The 12,609-nt window shown below is 41.6% G+C and overlaps 1 protein-coding gene across 2 annotated transcripts in view; it reads left to right on the forward strand.

Moving 5' to 3' along the window:
• OTULIN (OTU deubiquitinase with linear linkage specificity) overlaps positions 1-12,161 on the forward strand; it is a 70,689-nt gene extending 58,528 nt beyond the window's left edge. For both annotated transcript variants that reach the window (XM_075314870.1, XM_075314872.1), the window contains exons 8-10: positions 4,804-4,923; positions 7,315-7,581; positions 9,513-12,161. In XM_075314870.1, the coding sequence (XP_075170985.1) occupies positions 4,804-4,923; positions 7,315-7,581; positions 9,513-9,704 (579 nt within the window). In that variant the 3' untranslated portion in view covers positions 9,705-12,161. The remainder of the gene's footprint in view (positions 1-4,803; positions 4,924-7,314; positions 7,582-9,512) is intronic.
• The last annotated feature ends 448 nt before the right edge of the window (positions 12,162-12,609 follow it).

Raw genomic sequence — 12,609 nt, forward strand, 5'->3', positions numbered from 1 at the left:
ATATATCTTATCAGATAAGTCTGCGTATTAATCCTTCCGGAGTGATCTTTCACTCTCCATTCATGGGTAAAATCTGTATTTAGAGAAGACAAATGGTCCCGTTACTGAGATGGTGACAGTTGGTGCTCATATGATATTATGAAGAGAAGATCTAGAGCCAGACGGACATTCTGCTGCAAGTTCTCCTGAAACACCAGTGCTTCTAAATTTCTATGGAGAACTGTGACTGTCATCTACCTACGTGACGGGAAAATCTGTATTCACGGAAAACATCTGTAAATTACAAATTTTGAAAATGATTTATTCAATCAGAAAGAGATAACTAACTTATTTTACAAGGTATATTGCAAACTTATTTATATATATATTCTATTGTAATATATTATAATAAATATATAAATACACACACGCACACGGCTGCTAATAAGTCTTTGGCTTTACCCAGAAAGAAACTAGATAGGATGATGAAACTTTACATTTATTGCACACTCCACTGATGTCAGCATTCTTCTTACATCGGTATTCCAAGTTCTGTAAGCCTAGCAAAAAGATGGATTTCAGTTGTGCCTCAAACCAGGTATCTATAGCAGCCATGGCATCAGAAATGGTATGAAATTTGGTACCCTTGAGGTGTTTCTTCAGGTTTAGAAACAGATGATAGTCAGAGGGAGTTGGATCTGGTGCATAAGGTGGGTCGTTAACCAGCTGGAAGCCCAGCTCTGCCAGTTTTGCTGTAGTTACTTGTGCAGTGTGACCAAAGGAGTTGTCTTTGCAGGATCAAGATTCCTTTGGACAGCTTGCCACACCTTTTGCCCTTCAGAGCTGCCTTTAGTTGGTCCAAAAGTTCAATGTAATACCTTGCATTGATGGTGGAACCCTTTTGACGGTAGTCCACTAGCAGCACGCCCTCATCCCAGAACACAGATGCCATCACCTTAGTGGCTGATTTTTTTTGCACCCTCAACTTTGGAAAACCACTGTGCCTCCACTCTTTTTACTGCTCCTTGTTTTCAGGGTCATACAAATAAATCCAGATCTCATCCATAGTGACCAGTTGATCCAGGAAGTTCTTATCAGTCCAGAAATGCTGACAAATGGAGTGGGAAGTTTTCACTCGCATGCTTCTCTAATCTGTTGTCAAACATTTGGGGACCCACTTTGTAGATGGCTTTCTCATGTCCAAATGTTCATGGATAAGGACACAAACGCGTGCACGGGAAATCTCCATGTTGTCTACTATTGCTTTAGCTAAAATTCGTTGATTCTCCAGTATGAGATTGTGCACAGCAGCGACGATGTCTGGAACAACCATTCTCGATCGTCCAGGACGTTCCTCATCGTTGGTGCTGAAGTGGCCCATTTTACATTTGGCAACCCAGTTCTTAACTGTGGAATATAAAGGGCATTGATCCCCCCCCCCCCAATGTCTGTGACATACCACCATGAATATCCTTCATGGACTTTCCTTGCAGAAACAAGAATTTTATCCCTCCTCTGCTCTCAGTTGCTGTGAATATTGCATTAGACTCCACCATTTTGTTTTCCCGCGTGCGTAGAACACTGCTGCCATAAGCAACAAACACAAAATTTTGAAAACTTATTAGACACTTAAGGCATTATTTTGTGATGTAACATACGTTACCATAGAAACAAAAAAAAATCACGAAGCCAAAGACCCATCAGCAGCCCCTCAGAGCAGCTCTTTTAAGGACCATCCAGATTGATGGTGCCATTTGCAGTTACTTTTCACCTAATGGTAATTTTTAAGAGGTGTGAAAAAAAGTGTATTCAGAAGATCTTGTGAGAGAAAAACCTGCACATAGATCCATCTGACCCCTTGTTTTTTTTGTTTTTTTTTTATTTTTTTTATATTGTGGATTTCAGTTTTATTCTGAAATTGAATACAGTGGTACCTCGCTTAACGAGTAACCCACTTAACGAGAATTTCGCTTAACAAGCAAAGTTTTCTGTAAATTTGTAACCCGCTTTACGAGAAAGCTTTGCTGTACAAGCAAAATCCTCACCGCACACACCGGTTCCGTCCACCCACCGCGCTCTAACCCGCACTTGCAGTCCACACAAACACACACATGTACGCACAAACACACACAAACACACACGCACGCACACACATACAGTATTATGCTCACCTTACCTTCCGTTCCACCGCCGGGCTCATGGTTCTTGTAGTTCCCAGGTACATCGCGGCGAACTAGAAGTACCATGAGGCCAGCGGTGGAATGGAAGGTAAGGTGAGCATATAATATCTGTACCTTCCGGTTCATCGTCGGCCTCCTGGGTCCTGTAGTGCGCCGCTCTGCTCCGCTCCAGGCATTGGCATCCGCACACACTTCTGGTTCCGTCAATCCACTGCGCTCTGACCCGCACTTGCAGTCCACACAAACACACACATGTACGCACAAACACACACGCACATCCAGTATTATGCTCACCTTACCTTCCGTTCCACCGCCGGTCTCATGGTTCTTGTAGTTCCCGGGTACATCGCAACGTCCTCGCGGCGAACTACAAGACCCAGGAGGCCGGCGATGGAACGGAAGGTAAGGTGAGCATATAATATAACATAATATGTGTACCTTCCGTTTCATCGCCGGCCTCCTGGGTCCTGTAGTCCGCCGCTCCACTCCAGGCTGTGTATCGGCATCCATAGCGACGAGACAGGAACTTCCTGTCACCGCTACTGAAAGGCAGCGCGCTGGCCAATCAGAGGCAAGCGGCTCTGCCTTTTGAGTCAGCGCTCTGGCCAGGAAGTTCCTCCCTCGTCGTTATGGTAACGCGATACACAGCCCGGCCCCGTACCAGAGAACAGCAAGTCCCAGGAGACCGGCGATGGAACAGAAGATAAGGTGAGCATATAATATGTGCGTGTTTGTGCGTGTTTGTACGTTTGACAGAATAGGGGACCAGGATGGGACATTTAACACGTTTTGGAACGAATCCGTTGCATTGCAATGATTTCCTATGGGTAATCTTGCTTTGCCTAACGAGTAAATTGGTTAACAAGCACAGTCCCATAACGGATTGTTCTCGTTAAGCAAGGTTCCACTGTATTATGCTGGTGAAGTTCCAGGCCGCCTGCAAGTCTGACAACAACCACTGGGTGGCCACACATACACAGAGCATAAGCCTCTCATAAAACCATCTTTTGTGTTTTTAAACTCTTTAACCTCACAGCACGAATCTCAGGAAAAGCTGAACTATGAGAAGATCTGTCCTATTAATATAATTGTTCAGCGTAATACAATGCAAAGAGCAAAACCTACTCGGGCTGATTCTCCTACGGAAAAAAAATCTAATAATGGCTCTCTGTATATTAAAAAGTTTGATCACTTTTTACTAAACTTTGTTTTAATTCTTCACCATTTTAGAATGGATATTTGGACTCCACATAATCACACATGGCAAATACTGTTTTTTTTTTTTTTTTTTTTTCCCCCTCCAATAGGAAGTAGCCTAATCCTACTCAGCTAACATTGGTGCAAAGCTTTGAAGCATGGCCATACACGTAGCCACTGAGCCACATTTTGCCACCATGTTGCACCTGTACTTGGTGAATTCTAGCGAAAAAAGGTCACTGTTATAACTGTTACATTGGATTTATAATAAATTTTTGTTAAAGGCAATCTGTCAGGGGATTTTTGTAGTGCAATATAATATTTATTCACTTACATGGCGCCATTAATTCCACAGCGCTTTACATACTTTGGCAACACTGTCCTTGTTAGGGCTCACAATCTAGATTCCCTATCAGTATGTCTTTGGAGTGTGGCAGGAAACCCATACAAATACGGGGAGATCATGCAAACTCAAAGCTTAAATCTAAGCTCTACTCCAAAAGTAAGCCCTAGCCGCGGTTCAATAATGAAGTGTCCATGCAGCTAAAGAAAAAGAATACTGCAGGACCCTTCATTATAGACAGCAGACACCCCGCAATCATACTCGCCAGATGCCGAGCGGGAGGCCCTCCACTGATCACACACCCACACACATCTGATCTCAGACACACAAACATCGGATCACACACACTCACCACATCCAGCGACATTGATTTCTTCTCGCCGGCAGATTTCTGAGAGGCTGTGCAGTGTAAGGACCTGCCACAATTCTTGCTTACAGGATCTGCAATACGTGACTTCCTCCCGTCGTTCCCTGCGGCCGGAAGCATTCTGTAATACTGGATGTGATAAGTGTGTGGGTGTGTGTGATATCTGCGGTGTGTGAGATGTTGATTTTTTTTTTTGGGGAGCAAAAAAAGTATGACATTTTTGGAAAAACCCGGTTGCTTACAACAAGATAACAGGATATCGTAGAGCAATTAAACTTACTGATCTTGGAAAGTATCCTTAAGCCCTATTTTAAAGATAACATTAGTATTGTACTAGAAAATCACCTGGCAGATTCCCCTTAATATAGTGAACATATAGTTTGCATAAACAGCTACTTTTTTTTTGTTGACATACTTGAGGATATACATATGTACATCCCCAATAAATGTCACTGTGCTCCTTTTATGGGAGAAACACCATAAGAGGAAGGAAGCATAAGTCAGTATTTTTAGGACCTAAATGCTACTCCCCTGCTCAAGTATATATTTGGAAAAAATGGCGTGGGAGCACCAATGGGCAACTTTGCACAGGGCACCATTAGGTCTAAGGCCGACCCTGTAACCTCTTACCAAATGTTGCCAAGCTTGGAATAATAATTGTAATGGGGCTTTCACTGCTATGATATTGATGACCTTGTGTTGGATTACAGTAATATTGTATTACACTTTTTTGATAGTTACCTGAAACACTTATCAAAAAATATGAGTGGATAAAACTGTGGAAATTCTGGCATTCATATGGAAGCACAAAAACATGGGTGCGGATGAAGGAGTCCTTAGAATTGCTAAAGAAAAAGGTAAGTTGGTAAATGCATGAAATCTAATTGTTACCATTCATCCATTGCATGAGCAAATTCTAGGTATATTCATTATAGCGTCACCAAATGACAGTTTCATTTGTTTGTGCATTTACATGGGGAAAACACAAAGTGGTAATTATAGATTATAGGAAATATTTGAAACTCTTGGGTCTAAATGCCCAGCGACTTCCATTTCCCATGATCTTGCACATCTCCTGTGCATCTTGGTTATTTTCATGCCACCAGGGCTTATAGTGGGCCACATTACTAATGGAAAGGATCTGCTCGCACCCCATCCATCCTGTGGTGACAGAGATGGGAGATGACATTCAGAGAAGAGGACTGGATGGCTGGCGGTGAGGGGGCAAATACCATAATGAGAACATAGTCCACTCCGGCAGGAGATGAGCAGCAGGACATGGGGGTGGGCTGAATGAAAGATGGGCTTCACTTACTAATTATACTGCAGTTATACTACCTCTACAGTTTTTCAATATCAGAAAATCTGATTGCTTTTTCGTTAAAATATCACCATAGTGTACTTGTCACTAGCCAGCTGCCAGAAGTGTTGGAATATTTTATTTTTTTGTATGTTGGAAAGTAAACATGGCCTTTTTTTTAATATGTTCATTAAAGCAACCTTGAATAGAATATAGGGAAAATTACATTATTTAAACTGCTTTATGATATATCCAGGCAGCAGGTATCTATAGGGAGTGGAAAGAATGGGATAGTCGGAGTCTTGTCCACTGGACCTTCTATCTTCAGAATAGTCGAGATTTAGTGTTGTTTAGACATGGGTGTTCAATATCTTTTTTTGTTTTAAGAAAGACCACACATCCCAGTCATTGGATGAAGCATGAGAACAAGGGAGTGGAATGTTTTGTTTTTTTGTTTGTTTGCTTTTTTTCCCCTTTTACAAGGACCTGTGAAACATGCTATGAGTAGAGGATATGTCTTGGGAAAGGAGAGGGGACCCAAAAATGGAGTGGTAGCATTGTGTCACAACTATCTTATGCCTTAGGCCATTTCAATTTAGAACCTCGAAAGGAGGGACGTGTTAATCCTTTCCTGCAAATGTACGTAACTACACCACAAAACGTTACCTGCAGTCTGAAAGTGTACAGTTATGTCTGCTGGATGGAATCGGCTCAGACGTTAACTCCTCAGATGCTGCTGACAATGATGACCGCTGCACTAATGGAAAATTGTGAAACTTTTTCAATATTTGGTGACCCAAAACCAATTTATTTTATTTTAAAGGTGTATTGTAGAAAAGTAAAAAAAAAAATGTGAATTTGACAAAACCAAATTTATAAGGCTATCTACACACACTGCATCTTTACTGCTTTATGAAGTTTGTGGTCACAAAGATGCACCGAAATGCATGCATTTCCGTCCTCCAGCAAAGGCTATGAGATTTCTATTTGGCTGTGGTTTTGAAGACTCAGCCAAGATGCAGCATGTCAATTGCTTGCATTTTGTCCCTGTTTTTCGGAGGACTGGCAGGTCAATCCCCTGCTCACTCGGGGTCAGCGGAGGATTGATCCCTGGTCTCTGGCCAGATGCTGCTCCCCATATAAAGTCTATGGGGACCAGAATCCAGCGCAAAGGGGTAGGACCAAGTGCTTCATACTTATCAAGTTACTGGGGTACCTATCACACTGCAGCCGCTCATTCACTTCCTGGGCCGCTCATTACCTTCATTGAATATGCCATATGAGCTTAATGAATCACTACTGTAACATCAAATCTGGAGTTTTCTTTTAACATGTGGGTTATGCTGCGTGTGTGGTAGTAGAAGTAAATTCTTTTTGCCCGTGACTGAGAGACAGCGCAAGCGGTAAAGATGGAAAAGGTCACTGTACCGGTGTGTGTGTGTGTGTGTGTGTGTGTGTGTGTGTGTGTGTAAAAAAAAAAAGTGTAAAAAAAAAAAAAAAAGTGTTATGTGGCCTTGTGAATCATACAGAAACATTGGTAAACAGTTGTTTATTTCTTTGGGATCTAAACCTGCTGAGTGCTTCGCCCTAGGCCATGGCCTATGTTTGCCTTATGAGACGTCCATCCCACTATACCTTGTTCTTACCTGTTACTGTTCTGTATGTCAATGGGGAAAAAAAACAACAAAAAAGAGACATTTAAGGTAATATCAGCAAAACCCTCCAATATTGACTGATTCAGCCAACACTCTTGTGTATGCCCCAAACAATTCATTGGGAAAGAGAAAGCTATGGTCCTTTTTGGTTTTCCTGGGGAAAAGCCACCACCAGACAGTAATTTGGAGAAAACATTTATATCTACCTCCACTTACTATTTATTCCCCAACATAAGCCATATCATAAGTGCTCTGATTCTGTATTTTTGTATTTGCCATTTCTTTTTCCGCAGTGGTCAGACCTGAGTGAGATCCAGATATCTGACAAGAAACAAGCTGCGTGTGATGAGATCTTTCAGAATGAAGAGGAGTATTGTTTGTATGAGGCGGTTAAGTTCTTGATGCTGAAAACGGCTATTGACTTATTTAATGCTAGTGAAGACGGCAGAGAAGTCCCTGTGTTCTCCTGGCTGTTATTTGCTCGGAACACCTCTAATAATCCTTGTGAATTTATGAAGAATCACTTAAATCATGTGGGGCACACTGGAGGACTTGAGCAGGTATGAATTATCATGGAAACATCTATTGGTTACATGAACTTTTACGCAACTAAAAATCGACTTTATAAGGGGATGAAAGATTTTAAGAAAATGTTCTGCAATTAGCATTTGTGACTGCCATGTGCAGACGCTCAGAATTCCCCTGTATTCCCCATGTGAGTTGGCCATTATATGACCCCATATATAAGTTTTGCATACATGTGATCACTTAACCACTAGTCTCATCTGGCTTCTTTTTTTTTTCTAGAGAGAATCTTGATGAGACTAGTTTGCAAGTATTGAACATGTGGTAATGTGACCGCTAACTCACATGGTGAATACAAGGGAACCGTGCCGAGTGAGTGGATCACATACTGTCATAATTCAGTAGTCACATAGAGACCCTGCATACTTTCCTTCTAAAATCGAAAAACCTCTTAAGGGAACTGTAACTTTTTAGTGATGTATGCGTCATGTGTGGTTGTGTCAAAATTATTGGCACCCTTGAATATTAAGAACACCATCTTTAATATCTCCTCAAATAAAGTCCACAGATTGATATAAACTATGCCAGAATTCTTTGTGGCGTTTTCAAACCACTTTTGGCCTGGCTTCGCCAAAATGGACGGTACTAGGGCGAAACGCCACCTTTTTTCGAACTCATGACAAGTTGTGGTGTACCTTACTCCAGTTAGAAATTAGGTTTACCTGTCTGAACCTTCAGAGTTTACTTTAAAGACCCACTTCCACCAAACTTTTTATTGTCTATACCTAAGTAAATGTGTGAGAAAGATAGATATTCTATAAAAATTAATGAAGGTTCTGTAGCTTACCATCTCCTGTCCTTTTGGCTCATAGGGCTCTGTGTTAGCTGACAGTCTTGAATTGAGGCCAGTGTTTAACGGGAGTCTGTCAAAACAGAATGACTATTAACACCACATACAGGCGCTCAGTGCACCCTTGGATTGGTCAAAGATTTAAGTTGCTTATGTTTTTCATCTCCACCTTTTTATCTGGCTTTATAAAGCCACAGCAGTCAATCAATGAAGAGTATTTTGGCAGACAGGAGACAAGTACGGGGGGGAAGGTGCAGCCACGCCATAATGCACAGAGGGCCTGTTTTTGGCTTGAAAATAGTCATTCTGTGCTGACAGACCCTTTAAGGCTGTGGTCACACGGCACATGCTCTCTCATGCGAGGGAATCGGATGCATTATGGTAATGACACTGATCAAACTCTACTGCAGTGTGAGCCGAATGTCATTTACTGTGATCCAGTTCTCTTGTATTTGAGAATCTGAGCACAGCTGAAGATGAGAACTTGATTTCTGCATTGTCTGTGTTGGCGTAAGTTGGACTGCATTCTGATGATGACAGAGTGTAGTGTGATGATTTCCACGCACCTATAGACTTGTATGGGTGTGTGTCATTTGATGATCATATGGATTTTGTGCAATTTCTTTCTAATGCCAAATCTGCATGAGAAAAAAAAGCGGTGGTCAGCACTTCCCCATAGTATAACACTGGAGTGAGTGCCATCCGATAAAACATCAGTTGGCACTTGGCTGTGTTTTATATGCTTATGTGAGTGAGCCCTTATAGTGGTCTTGTACCCAGACTAGTCCTAGAATGCTGTCAATCATTCCAAAACCACCCTGGTATCATTCCCACAGTGGTGACATACACACACCAGCTATTATGCCTGTTATGCTTCTTATAGGCCGTGATTTGGAATTAATGACTGTGGTCCAGGACTAGTCTGGGGGTGCCTTACACCACCTTAAAATATTTTTTGTAAATCTCACTCAGGTATGCTTAGGAGTAATCCGGAGATCATTTTAAATAGTGTTAGGAGGCTGATGAAGTGCTCCCACTATTACTAGGGGTATGTATTGTGTTAAGGATTGCCAACCCTGTTGAATTAATAATCTATATATATATATTTTTTCTTAGGTTGAAATGTTTCTCCTTGGATACACGTTGCGACACACTATCAAAGTGTATAGATTATACAAATATGGAACAGATGAGTTCATTACCCACTATCCTAATGACCAGGCTGACTGGCCGGTGGTGACACTGATAACGGAGGATGATCGACATTACAATGTCCCAGTTAGAGTATGTGAAGAGACCAGCGTATGAACTTTAATATGTCCGGGATTAATACTTGTACTTTAGGTCTAGAGCGCGTGGTATCCCCCTATGTGGGAACATTGCAGCCGTTTTTCTCTGTTCTTAGTAACAGCTGGACATTATAAACCCGAGGTGCTCGGGTTGCCTTCTCAGAAACCCAAATGTGTAACAACAAATTGGCCCTGGTGGAGGTTGTTACAAGGTCGTGGGTGAATGCTTGGCATGCCGGATGCTTTTCATGTTTAGCGGAGAGGTCTGCAGCTAGAGCAAGCATTGTGAATGTTCTATGTAGAGTGAATATGGTGCTTTTTATATGTATGTTGTTTTTTAATTATAAAGAACTATCTAATATAAGAGGAAGCTTGCTTTCTAGAAATTGGCTTGCCGAGGGCAAACAAGTGTGGTTACGAGCATGGTATAACCTGGTTGAACCTAACAAAACTAGAAGTGGATACAGATGTAACAAACTTTGTAGCACAATGCATAAACAGCAGCAATATGTAACAAAAGTAAAATCCTAAAATGAAATACTAGAGCATTTTTTTTATATTCATATTTAATGATACCTCAGAGACTGTTACTATATTTCAAGTGATCAATGAAATGCAGGCAGGACTTTATAGCAGAAGCAGCAGCCTTCCTCGGAGACAGGGATTGTGTAATAATGATTTATGAACTAGACAGAAAGTAAATACTGATAGCCCTGCCTAATAACCCTGACCTCAAGATGGATGTGTTTCTTAACTTACAAACCAGCGTAGTCCAGCTGATTTACAAGGGATCTGTGGAGAGATACGAAATGTATTTCATTCCACATACTTTCAACACTTTGTAAAAGCTTTTGCTGTTCTTGAATGGCACATCTTGTGACTTTACAACTTCTCTGTGATATCCAGTCACATTTCTGGGGTGCTACGTCACAGGTCAAACTTCGTCATCTCTCCTAATTGCAAATCATTCACTTGCCATTTTGTCGTTTGCCATTTCCCTCACTCTCCATGCTATCCTATACGGTCATGGCGTATGTCATAAAAGTTGTGAACAAGTGTAGAATGAGTATGTGTATTGTCATGGCTCTTTTATAGATCTTATGTGATGCCTCATCACTCCCTCTATCTTCCCTCCATGCTCCTTCACAGATTGTATGTCACATGTCAAGGATCATGGAAGAGCAATGAGTGTGCCTTGAGGTGTCCTATAAAAGCTGTAAATGAGTGGAGAGGAAGCTCATATGCTATGAACATACGCCTTCTTATTCTGTTCATCTTTACAGCTTTTATGTAACATGCCATTATAGAATAGGACAGCAGAGTGAATGAGGAGAAAGGGGAACATCACAGGCACACAGCCAGAAACAATGCTTGGGCAAGAGGATGGTTTGCATAAGGAGCATGTAGCAAACCACAGATTCTGCTCTGTGCCAGGAGTAAGAAGCAGGCAATGCCCAATAACTGATATAGCATTCCAGAAAGGCAATGACATACCTTGCAGCTGCATCACTGCTGTGACGTGAGGTCACATGGATTGGCACATAAAAGCATGGCCTGAAGGCAAAAGTGAGTTTAATTTGAAATCCCTATCTATTTGATGCTATAATCTAAACTAGTTTCCAATATACTTGTATTAAAAATTCTCTACTGTTCCCCAAATACACTAACTGCTGTTCAATTTGGTTTCCTTTTTCCTGTCTGACTATTCGTTTGAGCATTACAGTGCTTGTTGCAATATTCCAAATGAAATGAATGATGAAACGTCATCAGAGGGTAGAGGCTGTGTCAGTGACCTCTGTATCAGTGAGTCTCTGCCCCCTCCCTGAAACGAAGCATCATCATGACGTTTGTTTAAGGGCCCTGCTTGTCCCTGCTTACCCCCCCCCCTCCTCCCCTCCCCATCCCCTCTGTTCCTCCATGCATTGCACTGGATGATCTATAGTGATAGCGTCCACTATGTTGTCGGCTCAGAGCAGTAATAATCTGTCAGTAACGGAGCGGTGTCCATACCTGGCATGCAGGAGACTAGCACCACCCTGCTGGTGATGTCTCTGGTCTCCTGCATGCCAGGTATAGACACCGCTCTGTTACTGGCAAAAAAAATGAAAAACAGTGTAGTTAGGGGAACAGTAGTGATGTATTAATAAAAGTATAGTGGCGATTCTAGCATCACATAGGGATTTAAAATGAAATTTACTTCTGCCTTCAGAGCACCCTATAAGAACAGGAAGAGGGATATGAGCCTTTAGAGTTGATAGCATGTGAATTTGAATTCATTCTTATCTCTTCCTTTAATGGCAACCAATCAAGTCACCTGTTTCCTTTTGTAGCTTATTCTCTAACATGCAAGCTGGAACCATGTTGCTTTGGCTTTGAGCAGCAGTTTACACTAGTTTTCGTCAATGAGTCCTTGTGAAGCAACCAGGGAGGCTGTACCCCATGTCTATGAAATAAAAAGTTCACATTCTTTAAAGTACCGGTACATTGTTTCTTGATCTGTTTGACAACAGAGATGATGTGGATGTGTAATCATTAGTCTCTTAGGCCACATTCCGGCAGAGTTTTAACATCTAGGTCTACCAGGACATCCTACACACGCTCATCCCAGGGACACAATGGTGATAGTGCAGTTTTGTAGACCATAGAGATCAATGTTTTCTAGCAATAATGCACATTTTAAGTGCTACCACCTTCTCCTAATAAAAATCCAAAAATCCTTCTTCCAATGCATCCTATAAATGACTGCTGCATCTCCCTTCTCATTTATGATATAGTCGGGTGTAGAATAGAAAATTTGCCGGAACCTCGTAGTCTGAACAGGTGCATACTGAGCATGACATACAATATCCAAAATATCAGTTGCACTCAAGTAAAGGGAAGAAGAAAAAACAAATATGTAGATTGTGAACATTGGAATGTGAACA

This window comes from Anomaloglossus baeobatrachus, chromosome 6, assembly GCF_048569485.1.
Source record: "Anomaloglossus baeobatrachus isolate aAnoBae1 chromosome 6, aAnoBae1.hap1, whole genome shotgun sequence".
NCBI classification, from domain to species: Eukaryota; Metazoa; Chordata; class Amphibia; order Anura; family Aromobatidae; genus Anomaloglossus; species Anomaloglossus baeobatrachus.